At 37.2% G+C, this 24,606-nt stretch overlaps 1 protein-coding gene and 1 long non-coding RNA gene across 2 annotated transcripts in view; one reads left to right on the forward strand and one right to left on the reverse strand.

Annotated features, from left to right (window-relative positions):
• Positions 1–208: 208 nt before the first annotated feature.
• On the reverse strand, positions 209–23,095 carry LOC150087864 (uncharacterized). The gene is made up of 4 exons (XR_016546729.1): positions 22,990–23,095; positions 4,151–4,398; positions 3,571–3,737; positions 209–326 (listed from the first exon to the last, which is right to left on the reverse strand). It is a non-coding gene; the product is annotated as an uncharacterized LOC150087864 (long non-coding RNA).
• LOC150087865 (SH2 domain-containing protein 3C) overlaps positions 12,079–24,606 on the forward strand; it is an 81,978-nt gene continuing 69,450 nt past the window's right edge. The window contains exon 1 of the mRNA XM_090369240.1: positions 12,079–12,233. Coding sequence (XP_090225366.1) covers positions 12,191–12,233 — 43 coding nt within the window. The 5' untranslated portion in view covers positions 12,079–12,190. The remainder of the gene's footprint in view (positions 12,234–24,606) is intronic.

Raw genomic sequence — 24,606 nt, forward strand, 5'->3', positions numbered from 1 at the left:
AAGAGAAGTTCACAGTGAGGAATAAAGGGTTTCTCAATGAAAGAATTTTCTGAAAGAAATTGGGTTTCTGTTTTGTGTCTTTGAAATGTATAAATTGATTTTAATTACACAGACACAATATACTGAATGAAAAAACTTTAACTCCTCAATTTAGAATACAGCTTGTCGTGCTCTGGCTTCATTCTCATTTTTTTTTTTTTTTTGCAGTTGGGATCGTTGTCTCTTTAATCACGATTTCAATAAGTTCGGCAAATGAAGATGGATGATATCGTACAGCTGGGCACATTCCTTTACTTTATTTTATTTTTTCAGCATTCATCTTGATGCTAAAAGAAAATATTTAAATTGTTAGTCAGGCCTTAGAATTCGAAAAAAAAAAAAAAATTGGAATTTGTTATGTGAAATAAAATAAATTTTAAAAGCAACAGAAAATTATCACACCAGTATAATTCAAGATGTAATGATACCACCACACCTGTTTTAAAACAATATCTCATATTGTGAATGCCTTCACAACGAATTGCCATGGTACTTCTCCATTGGTGGTGTTACTTATTCGTATATTACTGAAAAACTACCCCTGCCTTCACAAGTGGAGGCATCCCACAGGACCAAGGGGTGAAGTCACCAATGATGGGAATGGTTCGAAGAGGAGGACACAACCACCCAACGTGCCGGGACAGGAAGATCACTACTAGTTGAAAGTCGAGGTGAAAGGAGATTGGCACGTGCTATCCGGAACAACAGACAGCTTAGAATCACCAAATTAACGTCAGACTACAACCAGAGCGCAAAGAGAAACGTTTCCGAGGGCGCCTTCTTCAGCGGATGCTTTTGCTGATAGGCATACGGAGTAGGTGACTTGTTCACATGCCCATGTTGACATACTCATCGACACCTCCATCAACAGTGGACACAGGAACACTGTTCCTGAACATTGGACGACTGGAAAAGAGTCGCCTAATCTGATGAAGCAGGTTTCCTGCTCTATCATTCCAATAGAAGAAGGGGAACGTATTCGACGGCGAAAAGGTAAACAGCTGCAACCAGACTGCACGGTTGGACGAAAAAAGGGCAGCAGCGGCAGTATCGTGGTTAGGAGAATGTTTTCATGGACATCATTGGGTCGCTCATCCCTATTGAACACACCATCACCGTCAGATTCCACCTCGCCATTTTTTCGGATTCAAACCAAGTTTTGGCGTACAAGGCAACCGTGTATCCAAATGGCACGGGACTCTTTCAGCATGACAACGCGTCTTGTCGTAAGGCCTGCGTTGTGTAGGAATGGTTCGAGGATCATATCCAAGCATTTCGTGTTCTCTGCTGGCCTCCAAATTCCTCCTGACATTAATCCCAACGAAAGTTTGTACACTTGTGTGCAAAATTTAAGGATCAGTCAGGTTTTCACCTGTAGCTTCTCACAGGAGTGGTCTGGATATGGAAAAGCATACCAAAGGAACCTCGTGAGGTACAGAAATGATGAAGGAAACAACAACCGAAACAAAACGGTACAGAGGACTTTATTCAAAAATGGCAACATAGCACTGGCTGCCATGATACAGATGCATCACTACCAAAGATGGAACAAAGGGAAGAGGTGGTCCTCAGTAGGAGATATGGCCACCCCTAATGTCGATGCAGGCTTTGCACCGCCTGTCCATACTTAGAACAATGTTGTTGATAAGTTCTTGCGGTAACATCGTCCATTCCTCTGTTAGCGCCATCTTCAGCTGGTGAACATTTTCTGGTGGGGGTGTACATGCCGCTAGGCGTCTCCCCAGAGCGTCCCACATGTGTTCGATGGGATTTAGATCGGCGCGGAACGAGCAGGCCAATCCATACGAACAATATCCTCACTTTCCAAAAGCATATCAACAGCTGCAGTGTGATGGGATGTGCCGTTATCATCCATAAAGACAAACTCGGGGCCAATGGCACCTCGGAACAGACACATGGGGAAGGATTACCTCAGTACAGTAGCGTGCAGCGGTTACAGTACCGCCTTCAAATATCTGATTTTTTTGTACTCCCATCCATGATAACACCTCCCCAGACGAGAACACCTCGACCACCATATCGATCCCTTTCAGTGATGTTTGCGGGGTGATACCGTGTGCCAAACTCTCGCCAGATTAGCTGATGTCCAGAATCGCTGCCTAGACTGAATCTACTCTCATCAGTAAAAGTAAAGTAAAGTGCAGCCATTATCAACCCACTGCAGGGTGGAAGCCTCCTCAACAATTCATGCTGAGGGAAATGGACCATAATCTGCCACGCTGGCCCAGTGCGGGTTGGCAGATCGACCGTATTCAGCAGTCAGGGGCTTGAACCCCGGTCTACTCAAAGAGCGTGTGCTACTGCACTCCCGCTCCTACCCACTCGGCTACGGAGGCCTTTCAGTAAAGAGTACCTTAAGTAAAGATTTTGTGGTTGTAACCTTTAGAAATAGTGCTGGTCCTTAAGTTTTGCACACCAGGGTAGGATGAGGTAAAATACAACCTTCGCCAGTCCACGCTAATGCCTCGCTCGTTGCCGAACTCCGGTATGTCTTTCTGTCCAGCTGGTCCAGGACACCTAAGAATACCTTCTGCAGTCTAGTGGGGTCTACGCCACTTCGAGTGCAACATACTACTGTATTAGGTACAGTAGTACCTAATACAGTAGTATGTTGCACTCGAAGGTAGCCCAACATATTACTGTATTAGGTACAGGGGTATATAACACAATAGAAATACCTGCGATAAGAGCTACAGATATGCACTAATATGGGCAACCCTTTGCTTTTAAATCAGTTTGTATTCAACGTGGAATAGATTCAAATAAATCATGGACTGTCTTAAGAGGAATATTGGACCATTCTTCATGGAGGAACGTCTAAAGCTCTTTGAGCGATGCAGGTGAAGGAAATCTGCTTCTCACTCTCCTCTCCAAATATGCCCACAATGGCTACATAACATTTACAACTGGTGATCATGCAGGCAATGGCAGATGCTTAGCCTCAGTTCCATTCTCCTCAAACCAAGATTGGAAACATCTGGCTATGTGTATTGGAGCAGTGTCATCTTGAAACATGACATATCATGACATTTTTCCATACCTGGTGAATGCAGACATCACTTTCGATACTGTTGCTCTGAATGCATTAAACAGGTCGACCATTTTACTCATGTACATTTTTATAACACCTCTGAATAAACATCAGCTTTTATCGTCGTTCCTTTACAGTACAATTTGCAAGAAACAAAAAAAAAATTCATCACTGCACGTTCAACAAAATACGTCATATAGTTATAAACTACTTCCATATCAGGTGTTTCCATTATTTTATCCGTCCCTGTAGGCTGTCATAATATTCTGGTTCATGAGTGTATATACTGTTGGCATTTTGTTCTAGACAACGTTCGAACCAAGATCGAAATCTCAGGCGTATAACTATCGGCCGATAGTTATTTCTCTATTAAACCATCTTCGTTAAACTTTAACACATCTCAATAATTGACCAGTGCTTTGGTCTTAGGGATGGTTCTTATCCTACATAATCCAAACAGTGTTAATTAATTATCTTACCACATTCTAGTCTGAATCCTTTGAGGTTGCTGACTTTGATTTCGATTTTTGAGCTTTGGCGGTTGCCCTGCGTTGTTCTCTTTGCATCCTAGAAAATTCTGCAATTGCCTCAATGCAGCATTTGTTAAAGCTCTTGCCACAGGTTGTTTGGACATTCGGAACGTGCCCTAAAAAAATAAAAGATTAATAACTCTGAATTACTGCAGTATTTTGGTTTATTGTTTATAGATTTAAATGCATTTTTCCCAGTTGTTCTTAAAATCTGTGCTCCAAATCCATTGTTTATCTTGCTCCATAGAAATAAACTCCAAACCCAGCCACTTCCTAAGAAATATCCTCCTTAGGAAATGTTTGAATTTGGGAAAATTCCATGGAACAAGATAAATATTCACTCATTTCACCATGGAGCAACTTGCTCCATGGAAATCTGCCTAAATCCACGATACAATAGCCAATCAAAATTAATTTAATGAGTTCTCGCGAGTTTTCAAAAGATGGCGACAACTCGCGAGAACTGATGCTATTGTCGAAACCAACATATTTCTATAATTTCTGAATAATATAATAAATATTTTAGTACCCGAATATCCTGGCAACATATATTCTGTTAGTACTTGTGCACCTTCTGTGGGACGACTCTGTATCAACTTAACGTCACTCTCTTCTGCTAACATAGACTTCGCATGCCTCGCTTCTGGAGAACCACTCTCTGGACTGATTGGAGCTAATCTTCCTGCAATTTTAGGTTTTTCTTTAAGTATAGCATGAGTCGTCCACCCGTAGCTCTTGCCACAATGGTTAATAAGATCAGGGCAGTGTCCGGCATACCTGCCATAGTATATAAAGCATCAAGTTAATAAATAAAAACAAAAAATAAATAAAATATTTATTTATTTATAAATAAATGACTTCTTCGTTAAATGGAATTATATAAGTTACCCAGGAATAAAATAAGGTTGGGGAATGACAAAAGGATCCGGTTTATCTTCTTTAGGAGTCTTTTTTTCCTCATCCTTATTATTTGCCATTGCTTCGTAAGATGATCCAAACAGCCAAGGTTGATATTAGAGGGATTTAGCGAGATTTCGAAGTGATTAAATATTTTCTATGTCCCCTTGGTTGGAAGCACTAATTTAGACCGAAATAATAATTCTATTTTAGAGGATGGTGAGGCCGAAAGAAGAAAATGAAGCCAGTGGACTGGAATTGGCCTAATCCCTCTCTAGTCCTAACAAGCTGTGAGATACTGCTGTGTTTCAGACTTTGGTGTAATTTTCTATTGTTGGTGTTCAGAAAAACTTGCAATAACACTTTATGATATATTGTTACGTAAACTACCAAAGGAGATGCAGACCAGAACAATGCGCTTGATAATGCAAGATAATGGTTCGTTGTTTTACTGGACGAAAAACCCGAGTGTCTGTGAGAAAAAACCTTGCAACCATTGCCTGAGACATTAACTCAACTACATCGTGAAAAAAGCTCATAAAAAATTCCTCACGTCATTGAAGGGGTTGAAACTCAGACCTTTTCCACAATGGATGGAAAAGGCCTGAGTTCTTATAATATAAAAGACCCTAATATTAGATCAGACTTTGTCCGTCGATGAGGACTAGTTTCTTCTGACTGTATATGTACACTCACAGAATATTCGTCTTTGGTGTGCGAAAAACCACATGCAGCCCTACATCTTGTGAAGAGTGGTATGCAATAGCTTTCTGCAGGACAGTTGGGCCCATTTTTCCCACAGAAACTATAAACCTTCAACCGTACATTGACATAGTCCATGAATTCCTGGACACCTCAATGAGGAGGAACTTCTTCAAGCGTGATTGCAACAAGATAGTGCAACAACTTACACTGCAGTGCGTTTATAGCCAAGTGTTCCTCTTGAGGTCACACAATGTCATCAGGAATATGGTCACCACAGTAGCCAGATTTGACGCCATTAGATTTCTTTTTGTGAGGCTATGCCATAGACAGTCTATTATAATAATCTACATACTTCTGGAAGATATTAAAAGTAATATATTCAACATTATTCTCAAATTCATTCCCAACGTGCTGCAGGCATTGCTTCCCAATATGCTACGTCATGCTCAGCTATGTTGTGATCACTGATCACTGTTGTAATCATTTTCAATTTTTTTGACAAATTAAGTAACATCAGAGAATTGCTACTTATAATTTTTATGTCTAAGCACTCTTTTACTAGAAGTGATTCGTATATTCATGGATTCTCATTTAAAATGTACAATTTTAAAACATTTTGAAAGTACCACTTATTTTCTTCATCTTCACAATTCTGAAAAGACTAAAATAATATTATTATTTCGAAGTTCAAACATATTATTCTTATCATCAAAAGGTTATGAATTTTAACAGTAGATGGCGCTTGCGTACAACTCGATTTCAAGGTTGAAATTTGGATCTGTGAATTTTTATTTAACATTATTGCAGAAGTTATACAATAAACCAGACATTTTTTTTTTCCTATTAATTTTATTTTATATCGGTTTTTATTCAAAAAGTGTTATGAATCCTGTGGCGATTTTTATTAGTGATTAAAAATTACAAATGATAACTTAAAATTAATATTTAAGGCTAAAAAGGCTAAAATAGTATTATTATTTCGCATTTTAATTTTCAAATACGTTTATAGTCATCAGCAAAACGTTATGTGTTTTAACAGTAGATGGCGCTCATGTATAGATTTCAAGGTTGGCAATTTGAATTTTTATATAATATTATATAAAAATTATGGAAGAAATAGCACAATAAACATGAGACATTTTTTTATTATTAATTATATTTTATTTTGGTTTTTATTCAAAAAATGTTATCAATCCCGTGGTGAATAAATTGCCGGCCATTTTTTTTTTATTACTGATCAAAAATTACTAGTGATAATTTAAAATTAATATTTATTATTTAAAATATATATTAACCCATATTCTTAAATTTATAATGGCAGAAAAAAAAAACGCCCTATTACATTATGGCTATGGAAAGGAGCAAAGCGTATTAAGACATGTCATTTGTGTTGTGAAGAGATTGTATTTTTCTCAGTGGTATCAATTTAAATTGAAACAGAATACTGTTTACAAACGTACTCAGCTAAAACGTTGTGTTTTAACAGTAGATGGTGCTGAGGTATAACACGAATTCAAGGTTGACCATTTGATACTAAATATTAGAACATCCCCACACCTTGATTTATTTCCTTATGACATGCCAGTCCCCTTTCCTAATAATTCATTTCATTAACTGCACTTTAAAGATATCCTAATCGTAAAATTACACTGACAACCTTGTAGCAATCATTTGTCTCCTAAGAAACGAAAGCTATTATTCCGAAACCTGTTCCAAACAGGAAACAAGCCGGTACTTTGCTTTGTTTAGTTTTCAGCACTAGATAGCGCAAACATTAATGGTAGTTGATAGCGGCACCATTCCGACACTTGGCCCGAATGTCCTTAAAGAACCGACTTTTTCTCTTCTTAAGGACAGCTGTCATTCATAGTAGATATCACAAAACTGACAGTGAAGTCGGTCCACGTCTTATCAACTGACAATCGAGATACACTTTTTCCTTTAAGGCTCAGAGACTAGCAACAGGAAGTAACTTCTTTCAAGTATCTGAACAAAGCCGTTTACTTCTGTTTTTAAACGAAATCATCTGTGTTACGTATAGGTATGTCAATACCTACATCACACACACAATGTATATACATTGTATATTGTTTAAAAGAGTGGCAAGTTCTTGAAACATTCCCCACTATCACCACTTGAGACATAATGTGGTATCCATCTGGCAGCCACATGGTGTTTTCATCAAAAGATGGAAGCTAATGTTCTGTAACCGCTGTTTGTGTTAAACCGCTGTAGAACAAGCATCCGGGTTCGTGTGGTTACATTTTGTGGTAGGAAGTGGCAAGCAGTTGAATAGTATGAGAATTTCATTCTCTCAAGAAAAGTAAGCTTCCACCTCCTATTTATTACCCGAATAATAATGTGGCCAGAGAGTTGTGGTGTGTTTCCCACCCCTTGAAGCTAATCTGTTATAATGTAGTTCCATTACTGAATAGGGGCTTCTGTTTTCTTAAAGTCTGCACGATTCTTTATAAGTTCTACAAATTTTCTTCTTCCCTTCTGTTTTCTTCACACACGTTCTAGAAGAATCATGCAGTATTTTATGTTCTAGAAGAACCTAAATATATTTACGTGTTTTAAACAAAATTTATACATCCTGCACTAATCCTGATAATTAATTTCTATTTAAAAAATGTTAATCTCTATTAAACCAATAAAATATATATATATTTTTTATTTTTAATTTTTATTAATTAATAGCTAAACATAAAAATAAAATGTATTTTTTTATTTTGAGTTATTTTTAAATTATTTTAAAAAATAATTTAAAAAATAACAATGTGTTTCATATAAGCATAATTAGCTTAATTTTATAGTTAATCTTATACTGTGCTAGCTCATAATAAGTAAATAAAGTAACACAGTAAGATTCTGTATAAAATATAATAAGTTAAGCATTCACTTACATCGTAAACAAGGACCAAATACATCTACATTCTTATTATCATTTCATTCTGTTTCATATGCGTTTTTAAAATCATGAATGCAGCCCATTTTAATCATTACTATTAAACAAAATCTGCAAATTGTACATCACTCTCATAGGTTGCATCACATGCTACTAATCCTCGCTACTAGAATAATGGTTATAATTGTTTATAATTATCAGATCTACACGTGTATCTCTGATCGGTTTATCTCTTTTGCCGGACGAAAACCCGAGCGTCCGGAGATAGAAACCTTGCTATCTTTGCCTGAGACCGACTAACTCAGACACAGAATGAAAAAAAAAAAAACCCATAAAATTTCCTCAAGTCATTAACGGAATTCGAACTGGGCCTTTTTCCATCCGGTGTGTGGAGGATGATGATTAGTTACACCAACCTACCTGCGAAGACGGTTTATAATATATAACGCCTTGGTTCGAATCCCATCCTAACGGGAGGAACATTTGTGAGCTTTTTTTTTTTTTTTTTCTTAGTGAGACGACTCTATGGGGAGTGGGATAATATAATGTTATTCTTGCAATTTACACAAAATTGCTACCTTTCCTTGTATATCTCTTATTTAGATATATACCTTTATTTATTTTTATCAAGGCCACCTGACTGCTATACACTGTATATATCACAGAAGATTCTCAGGATCATGAGGGTAATTTCCTTTGTTTCCTAAAGAGGGCGGATTCTCACGCCCAATTTGTGGGAGAGCAAACTCTTAACTAGGCAAGCAAGGCGTGTGTTATTTAGAATAACAGGACTCAAAGTGAAAATAAAACATGAAATTTATTGCATACATATGTACAACATAATATACAATTGAACTAAATAGCATATGATCATAATATACAAAGTTGACTCAGAGATACCTTGCATATATTATTCTTATTATAGTTTCCCTTCACTAGTTATTCTGATTTGACAATTAAATAAAAACACCTGATTCATTCTTCTTGCCTTATTCCCTAACTAACTTCTAACGCTTGTACATTAACTATACCTATTTCATTTACTCCTGGATAAAATACTGTTTCCTACAGTAGTAATCAAATATGCTACATTCATTATTCAGCTCTTTGTTCTCACCACACTGTTACAATACACTTGTAGACCAATCTTCAGTATTCTAAAGTCCCTACTTATTACTAATCATTCAGATAAACCAACAAATCTTCATCAATTAAAACACTATATTCAGAGTTGCCCTTATAACTTAATTATCTATCATTTTAAAACATATTCAGAATCCTTCTTTATACACTTTACTACCCTTCTAACACATTATAGCTATTTGTATCAATTTCATCTATTACTCATGCCTTCGTTTCTCTTGCATTATACACTAACCCTTTTAACATAATAAACTCTGTTAGTATATCTACCTCAGAGATAATTTAATTTCTGTTTATACTCTGGCGCGACAACCAAGTCAGTAGAGTTTACAATAAATCGTCAAATACAAATATTTATCGTATTTAGTAGTCACGGGCTTGAACCCCGGTCCACTCAAGGAATGCGTGCTATGCACCTCGCCCCTGACCACTCGGCTACGTCATTTATCTTTCACTTCACTTTCTAGGGCTACCCCCTTTTCGTTAATTACCCTACTATTTCACTAACAGTCCTTGTTAACTTAGTGTACTTAATATATTGCTCACCTACTTTTATGGCCTTAGTTGCTAATGCTCCTAAAAAAAACAAAAAAAAACCTACTTCTATCCTTTTCTCTTCTTCTCCAGGGAGGTTTCAGGCTTCCGTCTTAGGCTCTCCAGGCTATCTTCTAAGGCTTTCCTTCATCTGCTTCAGATGATTTTCCGGAACTCTTGTCTGCTTGGTCTGGCATCCTTGATCTCCTGCTTTGAATACACAATTCCTCCTTTACTATGGATCACTCAGATGTATCCTTCTCCAAGAGGTCGTTACCTTTCCTGCTTCACTTAACCGTCTTTAATAACTTTTTGCTTATCATCCTTGAACTTCCCTTTTTGTGCTACTCTTAACTATTTTCCCCTTACTGTGTAGGTCCCTTTTTGCACTCCTACATTTCTGCACTGCCCGACTTACTTTTTTCACTCTGTCTCCACGATCACTGTTTTAGCCACTTCTGTCTTCTCTTCACACTCACCCCCAACGTTTTCTCCGTCCTTTGAACCTCCTCTCATAGGACTCTCAACCAATCCCAAGAATTGACCTAATCGTCCCCCTTTCCTATTCGTTAAAGAATTTACCATAACTATTTTGTCCCGTGTGCAAACCAAGCCTTGTTCCCGTAATTTCCTTGTCTAGTTCTCAGGGTAGCACAATCCTTTCATATCTGCCGTCGTCTCCCAGGATAGTCATTTTCGTGTTTTCACATTTGCAAAATGTTGTCAACTTACCAAAAATTCGCCACAGTGATCTGGTCTTTTCCGACCCAAACGCTAGCCCATCGGGACTTATGTTCAGATGCCGCACAGATCAAACGTTTCTTAACCACCTGCATTTCACCTACCCATTGTGCTGCTTCTAGTAACTCTTTCTCTTCCATTTGAGTGCTATTACATTTACACATTTATAATCGGTTATTTCTAAATCTAGTATTCTTTCCATATATGCTTCTCTTAAATCTCAAAATTTCCTTTTCCATATTAAAATATTTACCATATCAGAGAATAATTTATTCCCAAATCACAAAAATTTCCCGTAAACTCTTAACTCTCTATATTTGTAAGATTCACATCTTACAACTCATACCTGGTCGTCTCACTAAGAAATTTCAGCCTTTGGATATTGTCGTTAATAAATTACTTAAATCACTTCTGAGGGAAAAGTGGAAATAGTGAATGATTGACAGATGCCATAGATACACAAGTACTGAAAAACAGAGAGAGAAAGTTTCATATGGGGACCAGGTAATAAGTGACTGTTGATCATCTGTTCCAGTTTAATGCATAATAAATGAATTTCAGAGAAATGGAAACTGAAAATGAGGGATCAGATATCTGAAGAAAATTTTTAAGCAGCTGAAACTTTTGGAGATAAACTCCAGAGATGAAGTCAGCAGACTGGATTACACTTCAAATCTACCTCAATAATGGCAACGCAACCTTCTCTAATATGTTGTTCATCTTCCTTAACTCATTGCTTTTCGATGTTAAATTATTAGTAGATTTGAAATGAATTGCTATTAATTACTGGGATTACTGTAAAATAAAAATTTCTGTTTTGTTCTCCAAAAACGGGATTTCAACCGGAAAATGCAATAATATACAAAAAAATGATGCGCAGAGAGAGAGAGAGGACTTATTTTTAATACTTGTTAATATTCAGAAAATAATAATAAAATAAATAAAAACTAACAGTATGGAGAAAATAGTTTCAAAATTTCCACAAAACTGCCTTTCGAATTTAGAATTCACTCACACCGCCTTACGAATACTGAAAAATGAAAATAATCCCCAGAAAATCGCTACCTAGTTTTAGAATATAATATATCACATCTAAACGTGTCAGTAAGGTCGATTTGCATTTCAGGACAGCTAATTACTTTTAAAGATTATCACTTCGCCTTGCTGAAAGTTCTCTGTATCTGTTTATCCTCTCTCTAAAAAGTTACTGAAGCTAGTCACGTGCACCTGTACCTCCCTCCAGTCCTCGCTTACACCGCAATCGCATTCCTGAAACGCTCGTGCATCCCAATCCTTTAATTGACCGCCTCATCTCTGAATAATGTTCACCATCAGATAAAAACTCCGCATGGCCCGCTTGTCCGGAGACAATGTACAACCTTAGCGCGTGATGAATGGCAAACTCTGTGTCAACCTTGGGTTCTAGGCTAACGGCGCCTGGTCTTAGAGTAGCGGAACACCAGTTGCACAATAGTACCATGTGAGTCCCAAAACGCTGCCGTTGTACGTGTGTGTGTGTTTGTGCTTTTCGTTACAAGTGGTGCGTACGAAACGCGCGTGGCTGCAGAAGGCGTTGTGGTTAATGATAACGAAAGGATAAAATCTCAAGGGTAGTAAGATGAAGGAAAGGTAGACGCAAGAATGGGAAAGTTGTACAGCCGCTGCTGGAGTCCCCCTGTTAAGGGTAAGTCTTTTTCCTGTTTGCCCCATTTAGCTGATAATGAGCGTCAAAGGACCAGCGAAGGTAAACAGATCGACTAGCAGGGGTCATCCGCCCTTTCTGCTGGTCCGTTAGAAAGTTAAGCGGGAGTTTTGGTCACGTAGAGCTCCTTAGCTTAGCGAACAGGTCATGCATGGACGTCAAAGATTAAGTGATATTATTCGAAACAATTTTATTATTTAAAATAAAAGCTATATTCAAAATATATTATATTTATTGGTGAATATTGTTGTTTTCTTATTGTTAACTAAGTAGTAATGATATTTTAAAAATCTCTATTTTTTTTTTTTTTTTTTTTTGCTTTTACCGTAACAAACAGGACTGATGATATCCTTGAAGTGGACATCAGTTATCTGACAACAGCTTTCAACACCCGGATGTAAAATGAAACAGTAATACCTCTGTTCTCTCAAGAGGAAGATATATTACTGAGATGAGCTCGACATTGCCAGTGAATGTTGCTACTGTTTCGTTTTTTGCCTTCTTTTTTCTTTTCTTTTCTTTTTCTCCACTGGCTATGCATTCCATAGTAGCCTTGCGATTCAACTCATGGCATCAATTTGTCTGATAAATAATACAAATAATAAGACTTTCATTAATCTTAACCCTTAAATAAATTGAACATAAGTATGGAAAAAGTTACAGAAAAATTAACTAAATGTCTATCTATTCCTGTTCGGTAGAATCTTCGTTTATTAAGTGGAAGAATCTCTTTATTGGTGGATGAATAATCAGTGTGCTGGTCACGAGATAATGGTAATAAAACTCGCTATAGTTTCAGAATTCAACTTATGTTTAATGGTGGGGGAGATTGTTTAGACTAGAGGATTTGACTTATTTTAAGTTAAAAGGATAATAATATATCTCTTTATTTATAAAAGATTTATTATTTAAAAAGTTTAAATTTAGTTTCACAAAACGGGAAAAAAGAAATAGAATTACAATTTAATAATATTATATTATACAATTTAAGAAAATAGAAGCAATAAAAATATTAGTTTCATGCAGAACCATAAATATACATATCTGCTAATATACATATCTGCTGCATGAGCAAGTCGCTACTGATGCGCCCTCTATCTCAATTCACGCTAAACTATGGTGGTGCGCATGCGTGCCTCTCTCAAATATCAACAAGAAAGTTGTGTAGCCCTCTGAAATCATTTATAAAATAAAATAACAAATGTAAAATGAAACCAGTCATTTTTAAATAAAATTACCGAGATATATATATATATATATATATATATATATATATATATATATATATATTTGTGGCCCGATTAAAGACATTTTAGCAAGGAAATACTGTCCCATTACTGAAACGACAAAAGAAAGATCCTAAAAAAAAGTTAAAATTCAGTTGCGAAAAATATTCATGAATGTCTGGAGAATAATGGGTGTGGTTTCCTGATTGCAAAATTCGCTAAGTACTCGACACGTTATCTAATGACTAATATGAAATAACGAGTCGAGAACTTTGTCCTTCCGTCTATTATTTAGTACTAAAATCAAGGTGTTTTTTATTGGACAGTTTAATTATAAGATGACATACGACGACATCATATTTAATAATTAAAATATTCTTATGTACAACCTTGTTTTGCATAAATTTTTCATAAAGATGATTTATTTATTTTCATTATTAGCTCTTTGCCCTTGCAATGGATTCTTTTACGTTCAGGCTTTCGAGACAGGATCTCTATTAATACTCATTTGACAAGGGGAAATTCCCATATTTTAAGATAGTTATTATACTGGTTTAACGTGTTTTTATAGTCACATTCAAGATGCATGATTTACAGCATATTTTAAGAATTAAGTTTTTCAGCTAACATAAAAACGTTTTTTGAGACATCACGACATACTGGCATCCGTTCACTATTATTATTTATAAATAAATAAATTTTATTAATGTTGTGATGGACAGAGGAGCATAAAAAGATAGATTCCAAGAATATCATGATATTTCATAAAATTCCTTTTTATAGCTCGAATTTTAAATATTTTGATGTGAAGCCATCTTTGACTGCACCTACTAAATTTTTCGAACTGTAACGGAAATTGGTAACGGAAACTACGTCACTTCCTTAACGATGCTAACTCAGTCACTAACGTTGATTCGGTCGAGTAAGTAGAGGGCGTGAGTATAAAACGTTGCATTCTTCATAGATGTTCGATTTTAAACAGTTTTAAACATCGTGCGTACAGGGTACATACGTGATTTTTTTTCATAGCATATTCAGTGTCATTCTTTGTTTTTACCTTCGATAAAATCACAAGCCATTCGAAACGCCAAAAACTTGCTTGCATAAGAATAACTGATAAAAAAAAACATTAACCTTGGCCTCCATTGAGTAGTTTAATGACGTCACTTGCGCAGTGGTGTGGAATTTTCGTAAGAAGTGCGTCGGCTATTATCATAAGGGAATTTAATGTAGAAGAGAGATGAAACTATGCCTAAACAAATGTTATTTCCGCCCTTCTCACGATAAGATAACCTAAGAAAAAATAATAATATATTTGTTTCCTATGACCTAGAGAATGATTGATCAGATGTGTGGGTTACTCTCGGAACTAGTTTCACGGCAGAATCAACCGGTGGTCCAGCAACATCCCACCCAGATAGAGCAAAAGAATGTAGAACGTTCCATCACGATACGCCCTTCTTGGTGGAGGTGAGATTACGCTTTGATGAGCAGAAACAATCAATCAACTGAGAACGCTCTACATGTGACTGAATAAAAGAATCAGAAGGCACATTAAGGATGATTCTGAACTAAAGCACCCACTTATATATGAAACCTATTAGCCAATAAACTGTTCAAATATAGTTTAAGAATGAATACTGCTCTACCAAAATATTAGGAAATCGAACATATTATTTCAACTAAAAGAGCACCAATTCGTTATTAACGGCATTTTCTAATATTTTGATAGGAAGTGTATTTTAAAAATAAAAATAGGCTTCAACAAAAAAAATACATTTTGAACATTGATAGCGATTCAATAGGGAAATCTGTTAAGGTCCAAGTAACAACGCTTGATAAATTTATAATTAGTAGCCCTATTATAATAGATGCAATATTTGTTTATGAAGTAGAAGACAAAAGTATTTAGTCTAGTTTTAGAATTAGTTTCGGCTTGCTTCTAAGGGTTACAGATTGCAATCTCCTTAACTCAAATAAAAAAGAAGCGTTAGCTATGAAATACGAAATCAATTCCAGATATTTTATTTTCTAAGTGGGAGATTTAAATTTATCTGAAGCTTATAATAAGGGATTATCAGTTGACTTAGCTAATGAAATATTGGTTGTAGACTGGAACTTGTTCGCCTTCACCCGGCTATCTGATCGATACTTCATTAATTCGGGCCACAGGACGTTAATTTTTGCTCTTATATAACAGACGTTTATAAATCCATCTTAACTCTTAGGCAATCAAGAAACAAGTTTAACTGTTGAAGTTTATCAACTCATAATTTTTCTCAATCAATGTTCCAACTAGAGAATAACCTAAAGGTCATAGCTACACATCACTGGATGTGATAAGAACTGTCTAAGTTTATTTATCCCCCTTCAACTGCTCAGTCGACTATTCGAATAAATAGGACTTTAAAGGCCCAATGTATTTAAAAATTATACATACCTATTGAACAGGAGGTGCAAACTTCTCCCACTGAGCAGGTTTCGTGGTCACGTTAACTGCAAGAAGTAAATCATTATGAAATATTGCCGAGGAGTCGCGGTCTTGTTCTTCGTCTATATTTTCCCGCGAATCAATGATACTCACAGGAATTGTGGAGTTCAAAGAATTTACAGACATTCTTCGTGTTTCGTAGAAAGGAACTCCTGATTATAAACCGGTTACGAAGCTTGAAAAGATTTCGAACATCATCATCGTTGCCATACTAACAATTTCCATGTGATCTTCTATACCGTATAAATATGAAGTATAGCCTTTATTTAAAATACGAAAGTTGTTAATTTAAAACACGTTAGGCGCTCGACTAATCTAAATAGGGTGTAGGGAGAAACGGAGAAGCGTATGCATAAATCAATACATCGACAAGTTTTATCTCCACGAACAAAGCGACCTACTTCGTTTTGTTTGCTCTTTGTTACTGTTATGTGTGTTAAAGAAGCAGGAAAGCTACTCTTTGCCAACTTGGTCTATACAACCCGTATCCCTCTATAATACTCTGTTCACCACCACGAGAAGCCATCCAAATTTCCTCTTAAACTTCACCAGAGTGTCGATCTCAGCTACCCAAGAAGACAGTTTATTCCATTTGTTCGAAAACACGATGACCAAAGGTAAACTTCCTGTGGTCCAATATATTAGTTTTACCCAATTCTTTATATTTAAATAAATAAATAAATCTTTACTGTATATACCATAGCCTCTATGTAACAAACGAAAAGATACAGCATGTCCATCACTACAATAAGAGAAGCCAGGATTTATGCCCTGCCCCTGGTGTTTGTGTCCCACTTGAATGTGAAAATTTGACCATCATTCAACCTCCTCCCTCCCCCCGCTCCTCACTACCTTATACACGACAATCAGATCCCCCGAGTATCCGAGATATTTTGTTTCTAACCCACACCTTTGTAATCTCTTCGCATATAGAAGTCCCTTTGCTTATCTTACTAAATGAGCCTCCAGTCTTTGGACTCTTTCAAGGAACCTGAAAATGTTTCTTTAAATGCACCTTCCAACCGGAAAAAAAATATTCCAAATGTGATCTCGCCATTCACTTATACAGTTCTCAATATAATTGAAAACTGTATAATTCTCAATGCTTCCTGGAATTCCAGGAAGCATTGAGAATTATACAGTTTCTATTCAGAATTATAGAAACTTCAGAATGGATCATCAGTTTCTTATTTCTTTCTGTATTCGGAAGAGAGAGAAAGAATGCCGATCTAGATTTCTACATGAAAAGTTATTTTAACCGTTTTATTCTACCACTGTGGTCCTTTGCTCTAAGACATTAAAAAACCTGCATTAAATCCGAATAGTATTTTTTCTAGTAATTTTAATAGTAATAGTAATTTTTCTAGCAGGGATAAGGAGGTGATTATTCCCTTGTATAAGGCAACGGTAAGGCCGCATCTTGAGTACTGTATACAGGTCTGGAGCCCTCATTTCAAGAAGGATGTAGAGCTGCTGGAACGAGTACAGAGAAGGGCAACAAGATTAGTGAATGGAACAAAGGGTTGCTCTTACAAAGAAAGGCTTAAGTTTTGTAAATTACAGTGTCTGGAGCCTAGGCACCTGCGAGGTGATCTGATTGAGGTGTATAAAGCCTTGGATGGTTTGAGCATACTCAATGCTGATGGAATTCTTCCTTTTGCTCAGAATAATCGCCTGAGAGGGCATAAATTCAAATTGAGGAAAGACAGTTGTAGGATGGATGTGCAGAAGTTTGCCTTTAGCCAGCGGGTGGTCGATTGCGGGAACAAACTTCCATCTGTCGTTGTGGAAGTTGATAGCTTAAACAGATTCAAAGCAGAACTGGACAAACATTTGGAGCGAATGGATGGGTAAAATGAGAAGAGTCTGTGTGTGTGTTTTTTTTTTTTTTTTTTTTTGGCTGATGCTATATAAGCTTGCTTTCTTGCATCATGTACCCTTGCTAATGCTAATCATATTCCTAGTATGCCGAAAATTTGAACAGCCTGCTCCACAGCATCAAACGCAAACCACCGTGACAACTGACAAAAGGAGCCATCCTGTTTAATGATTACCTATGCCCACACATTGCCAACCTGAATCAGGCCTTACTTCTTTTAAAAGATTGCTGGAAGGCACTCAGACACCTTGCGTACACTTCTGATCCTTCACTGCATGAAAGCTCCTGAGGTGAATCTTAAGGGATTTTTTAAATTATTATTATTGTGCGATTTGCAGGCCAAACCCATTTACAGAGCTCAACTTTAAAAGCTCAATATTTTCATAAATATGTGTTTGTAAGGTATTTTCATAACGGGAAATGTGAGGCCGAAAGCATGGATGCATGCTTTCGGCCTCACATTTCCCGAAGAATCCACCAGTGGGCATGTAACTGGCAACTATACTGGTGTGCAAAACTTAAGGTTTTCACCTGTAGCTTCTCATAGGAGTGGCCTGGATATGGGTTATGTTATGTTGTTAAGTTTTTAGGAGCATTAGCAACTAAGGCCATATTGCTCCTGGAATATGCGGTGGTTATTCCCTGACCTTTCCGTATTTGGTGGTGACGGGCTCGAACCCCGGTCTAATCAAGAAGCGTGTGCTACGCACTGCTGCTCCTTCCCACCTGGCTACGGAGGCGCCCTACATATGGGAAAAGCATACCAAAGGAACCTCGTGAGGTACAGAAATGATGAAGGAAACAACACCGACACAACAACGGAAACAAAACGGTACAGAGGGACTTTATTTAAAAATGGCAACATAGCACTGTCTGCCATGATATAGATGCATCACTGCCAAAGATGGAACAAAGGGAAGAGGTGGTCCTCAGTAGGAGATATGGCCACCCCTAATGTCGATGCAGGCTTTGCACCGCCTGTCCATACATAGAACAATGTTGTTGATAAGTTCTTGCGGTAACATCATCTGTCAGCGCCATCTTCAGCCGGTGAACATTTTCTGCTGGGTGTGGACGTGCTGCTAGGCGTCTCCCCAGAGCGTCCCAAAAGTGTTCGATGTGATTTAGATCGGCTAGAACGGGCAGGCCAATCGCTACGAACAATGTCCTCACTTTCCAAAAGCATATCAACAGCTGCAGTGCAATGGGGTGTGGCGTTATCATCCATAAACACGAACTCGGGGCCAGACGCACATGGGGAAGGATTACCTCAGTACAGCAGCGCGCACCGGTTATAGTACCGCCTTCCAGTGGCTGGAGTTGTGTACGTCTATCCAAGATAACGCCTCCCCAATCGAGAACACCTCGTCCGCCATATCGATCCCTTTCAGTGATGTGTGCGGGGTGATACCGTGTGCCAACCTCTCGCCAGATTAGCTGACGTCCAGAATCGCTGCCGAGACTGAATCAGTAAAGAGTACCTTAAGTAAAGATTTTGTGGTTGTAACCTTTAGAAATAGTGGTGGTCCTTAAGTTTTGCGCACCAGTGTATGAAAAAGAGCTCCCCTTTGTAAATGTTATCGTGTTGTTCATTGCATTACAGACACATTACTAGAGGCGGGAAGGTTCATTTTACTTTAAACACACAGCTTGTTGACGACCCGCATTAATAAAATACGGCAGCGCTAATTAAGCCGACCTGGTCACACACTGCCTATGAAACCCGATCCTTGTTCAACCGGTACTTGTGACGTCACGGTTTTAAAAAAAAACCTAGCGGCAGAAGGATCGTTAACGTAGCTAATTACAAACGCATTCTTATGCTTATGTGTCGAACTTGGCCCTAACCACATTTCTCAGCATGGCTGTAAACATGTTTCTTTGTTCATTCTTACATACAGCCTGAAAGTGCATTGGGGGGATGCTTATCTGAAGTTTATTTTAAGGTTTTTCTGAACTGTTTGAATGAAACGAGAGTGAGATTATTATCACAGCTTCAAACATGGAGTAAAATAGAGCAGTGTAAGTGAGGGGAAACGTGCGTAGTACAAACCTTCTGTTTTGATTGAAAGAAAGAGAGAAAGATACAGAGAGAGTCGTGTCTGTGCATAGACGAGTTATAGTTAAGTATTTTTACTTTCTGCGTACTCAGCCCCATAAAATAATAAACACAAATGCGAGAGTGGTAACCAAAGCAGGCATGTTTCCGTTTTCCCAGCAGAGCGGTACGTCAAAGGAAATGCATGCCCAGTGTGAGTGTTGAAAACTTTTTTAGAATGTTATGTACCATGAAGGATGACAAAACGAATAACTCTTTCAATTAATTCTTCAATTAAGTTCGTGTTCGTTAGGATAATAACGAACACAAACGCGCAATTGTTCGTGTTCGTTATTATCCTGACTGCACCCTCTCTGGTGGGAAATTTGGAATTCCATCTAGCTTAGAGAAAGGGAAATCATCTATCTTATAGAAAAGGAAAATATCTGTTTTAAAGAAAAGAGAAAACATCAATATTATAGAAAGGGGAACCACCTATCTTATGAAAAGGAAAAACATCTATCTTTTAGACAGGGGAATCATCATCTTATGTAAAGGGAGACATCATCTTATAAAAAAGTGAAACCTCTATATTATAAAAGGGAAAATATCTTCCTATGCAGAATGGAAGGAGCAGTTATGACCAGTGCTAGTTGCACAATAAGTTCTGCTTATGATATTCTTTGCATACAATATTCCCCGTATAAATATTTCATATTTGCTTATAAGTATTTCTTGTGTTCCTGGATGTCCCAATACTTTTGGTAAGATAGTACGTTGGTAGGTCAATGATATTATTCTGCTATTCATTAAAAAAAATGTCAGGTTTAAAAGCTCTTCAAATTGACTTGACCTCTTCGAAGAGTTGATATAGGAGAGGAGATTTGATTGATTGATTTGGTAGTTGTTGGCGCATCGGCTTCTGGGGCCATATTGCACCTCCCAAGGTTTTTGCAGTACTTTGATCCAAGCCCGAGGCGGGAATCGAACCCGCGACCTTTGGGTTGCCGGGCAGGTACTTTACCCACTCGGCTAGCCCGGTCGGCATAGGAGAGGAGAAGTGGTCCATGTTTTTGCTACAGGAAATTAAGTTTATTTCTTCACGTTGTAAATGATTTCCTCGCCTTCACTGGTTGCAAAACACTACTTGAATAGTTCAAAGAAACGAGCGGTGTTGGTACATAAAATTTGGTTCTGTTCTCTGGAATGGCTATTGTATGGGACGAAGCTTTGTCTCATTTCATGTATTTTGATTTGTTTGAATTCACAAATGAGCTGATTTTTATAAAGCAATTCTGAACGTCTCATTGCTAGTTGTTTTACTGGTATATTGACTGAAATAAAAAAGTTACGATGAAGTTATGAACTGTGCTAGCCCCGGCAGTACAGAATATAAACTTTTTTTTATATGCAACTGAAAATTCAAAAAACTAGGTTTAATGGCGACCCCCTCCTTTATGCTACTTCAGTCAGTACCCGTACCTCTGCCACATGGTATGCTAGTTCCAACTGCATCCTCTTATGGCCACAATGTGTCTAGTCTCTAGCATTTTCAAACTCCCCTCTTAGTATTAGTATTGGCAATATTGCTGCAAGGAAGCAAACTTATACGGCATCAGCCAAAAACAAAAATACCCGCTTCATTCGCCCATTTCTTGTAATAATCTGTCCAAGCCTTCCATAAATTTATTCAAACTACCCACTTCCACAACACCAACTGAAAGTTTAATCTGACAATCAATTACCTTTTGGCTGTATGCAAATTTCCGTACACCTATTTTGCAGCCATCCCTTTCCAAATTAAATTTCCTTGTGTGTTTTATGTGAGAAAGAGTAGGGAGGCAATCAGTATTTATTTACTTAACCCACCAATACATTAAAACCCCTAACATTTCTTCAATTTGTACAACAATCTTAAATGTGTTGCAGTATCAAAGGCTTTAATGAAATCTAATTATATAAAGTGAAAAGTATTCTTTGCATCCAGTTCCTTTGTGGCAACCTCATAGCAGCTAACCTAGTATCAAAAACCACAAAGCATGCTGACTCCCTCTCTTGCAGCGTCTTAGAGCCACAGATAGGTCAGGCCTGATCTACCTTTAACAAATCGATGCTGTGATTGCTTTAAGGCTCCACTACTATCAAGATTATCCTGCATTACTTCTTTAACTATTTGCTCCATTATTTTCGCTGGTACAGCGGTCAAATTTACAGGTCCTTACCCTTTGAACCACCCTTATGAATAAAAGATACATCTGCACGCCTCCAATCTACAGGAATTTCTCCTGAATCAAAGGATGCTTTCGTTATCATGAGCAAAGGTTTAACTATCTCTTTTTGCAACTTATTTTAATATAATTGGATAAATTCCACAGTCCCAGGTGTTTTGTTCACTTTTAGCTGCAGAAGTTTCTCTTCTATCTTCCTTTCTGTTATTGTAAAATAATTCAACACCCGATCTCTATTAGGCAGCCTTCTACTAACCCTGAAAATATCTAAAAATATCTTCATGTGTGAACACAGATACAAAATATTTATTCAGTTTATCAGCTATCTGCACAGGATCATCATCAATAATTATGTCATTTACATCCAATAGACCAATGTTCATCCCTTTCTTTCTAGTTAACAAAACTGTCCACCACGTCTATCCCTCCCTTCTAATATTTTTTTCTAATCCTTCGTTAAATGTATTCAAGCTACCCGCTTCCACAACACCAACAAAATTTCACACATCTATCGACCAATCATTTTTTAATTTCAATTATATACCGTTTGCAGTAATCACATTTTAATTATGTAAATTTATTCGCGTAACTCAAATTTGTGGTGTAAATATTACCCTTTTTATAGATGAAATTGCAATTAACGTACCAAAAAAACTGCATATATCTTGAGAATGTTATGCATGAAAGAGAAAATCTCCATGAATTATCTCTCCCCGACCAGACTAAAAATAAGAAAGAATACACGAGTGAATGTGGGTCTCGTTTCCTTTTGTAAGGGTCATTTATGTGCAAAACGTTTTTTTTTTTTATCGTGGTTTCATTGTTACCATAATAGATAGGGAGAGGAAAATAGGGCGGAGTAATAAAACAACTCACCATTTATCTTTTTAGAGTCTGACTGCATAAAGTCATATATTACGGCAGGCCTCGCTAACGTCTGCGCGAGCTTGTTTGTGTATGTGAGTGTGTGTGTGGATGAAAGAAGAGTTCACTCCACCACTACATAAAAGCATCATGGAGTGAAGGATCCGGTATCGCTACATTTCTTTCTGGAAGGAAATAATTCATCCTAGCCTTCCATACGGGTATAAAGTGATGTTGCATCAAGAGAAAATCACGCAGTCTCCCATTTATAGATACATTAATACAAACATGCAACGTTGAAAGCAAAATTAAAAATCAAAAGCATGTTTACAAGTTCTTGTTTCATACTTCAGGGATCTGTTTTTTCATCCAGTCTCCAGTTGATATGTGAGACCACACTTAAAAATAAACTCTAATGTTTTTGGCATCCTCCACTATTCCGTAATCGCTTTCATAATAACCTTATCACGTGCATTTATTTATACCATTGGAGGCAGAACAGGTGTTTCTAACCTACGCGTGAACCCTTCAAGGCCTTGTATCTTGTATTTTGTATTTGTATTCAAGGCCTTGTATTTTCAGAATATTCAACGCCATCTGATGGCGATATTTTGCTCTGACTGATATTTCGCGCATGCGTGCAAGCACAAAGTCTTCTTTTCTTTTTCTTTTTTATTTTTTTAATCAAAAATACATTCCAGTTAATTTGACATTCCGTAAACTAACCTTTTGGGTGTTTTCTTTCAGCAATGAGAGTGTTTTTATTCCTTCCCCATCTCGAAGTAAACTTAATATCACTTATTAAAATTCTTTTCCCTTTAGTCCACGAAAAATGTGTCAATCCGACAACTGAATGAGTGACAAAAGCTCATCATAGGAGACAGGGTGTCTGTTACATTCACACTCTATAATTAATAACTGCTCTTAACAGAGAGAACCCTATATTGTTTGTAACACTTCGGTCTATAAAAAGGCTTCAGAATGTGTGGGAGCAGCTTCCGTTACAAATGCCCCCACCTCATGCTTCACTACTACTGAGAGAGGGAAAGGGGATGGTAAATAGCGCATTGACGCCCAAGGTTCTACCGTTGCACCAGCAAAGGAACATTCCATTTTTGTGACCAGAAATTTGATCTGTCGAATATGATCTCCTGAGAAATTGGCTTTACGAACATAAAAACGTTATTGTGAGACTCCCACATGTTTATCAGGTCACGTGTACCTTATTTTCAACAGCCCCTAGTCGTGAGAAAAATGGGAACCGTCATATATGCAAATTGATAATGAGTAATAATGCGTTATCACTAACAAAATAAGATACAGGACTAATTTATAAATATACTTTGGTCTGCATTGTCGGCAAATATTAATTGCGAATTTTCGTTTATTTACCAATAGAAATAAGTTTCAAAAATATATTTTTTACAAATCTATGAATAAAACTACCAAATTTCGATTCATCGTCAATAACACGGCAATCAGACGATAGGAGTTAGCGATGTCAAAGGGCAGTGGGTGGAAGTACACAATATTCAACGAAAGGTGTGGTGACAAAGTTTATAGGATTTTCTCTTTTATATGCCATGCCTTTAACGTGTATTTCTGAAGTTTGCCATCACTGCCAGGCCA

This window comes from Mastigoproctus giganteus, chromosome 3, assembly GCF_048544385.1.
Source record: "Mastigoproctus giganteus isolate SK-2022 chromosome 3, ASM4854438v1, whole genome shotgun sequence".
In the NCBI taxonomy this organism is placed as follows: Eukaryota; Metazoa; Arthropoda; class Arachnida; order Uropygi; family Thelyphonidae; genus Mastigoproctus; species Mastigoproctus giganteus.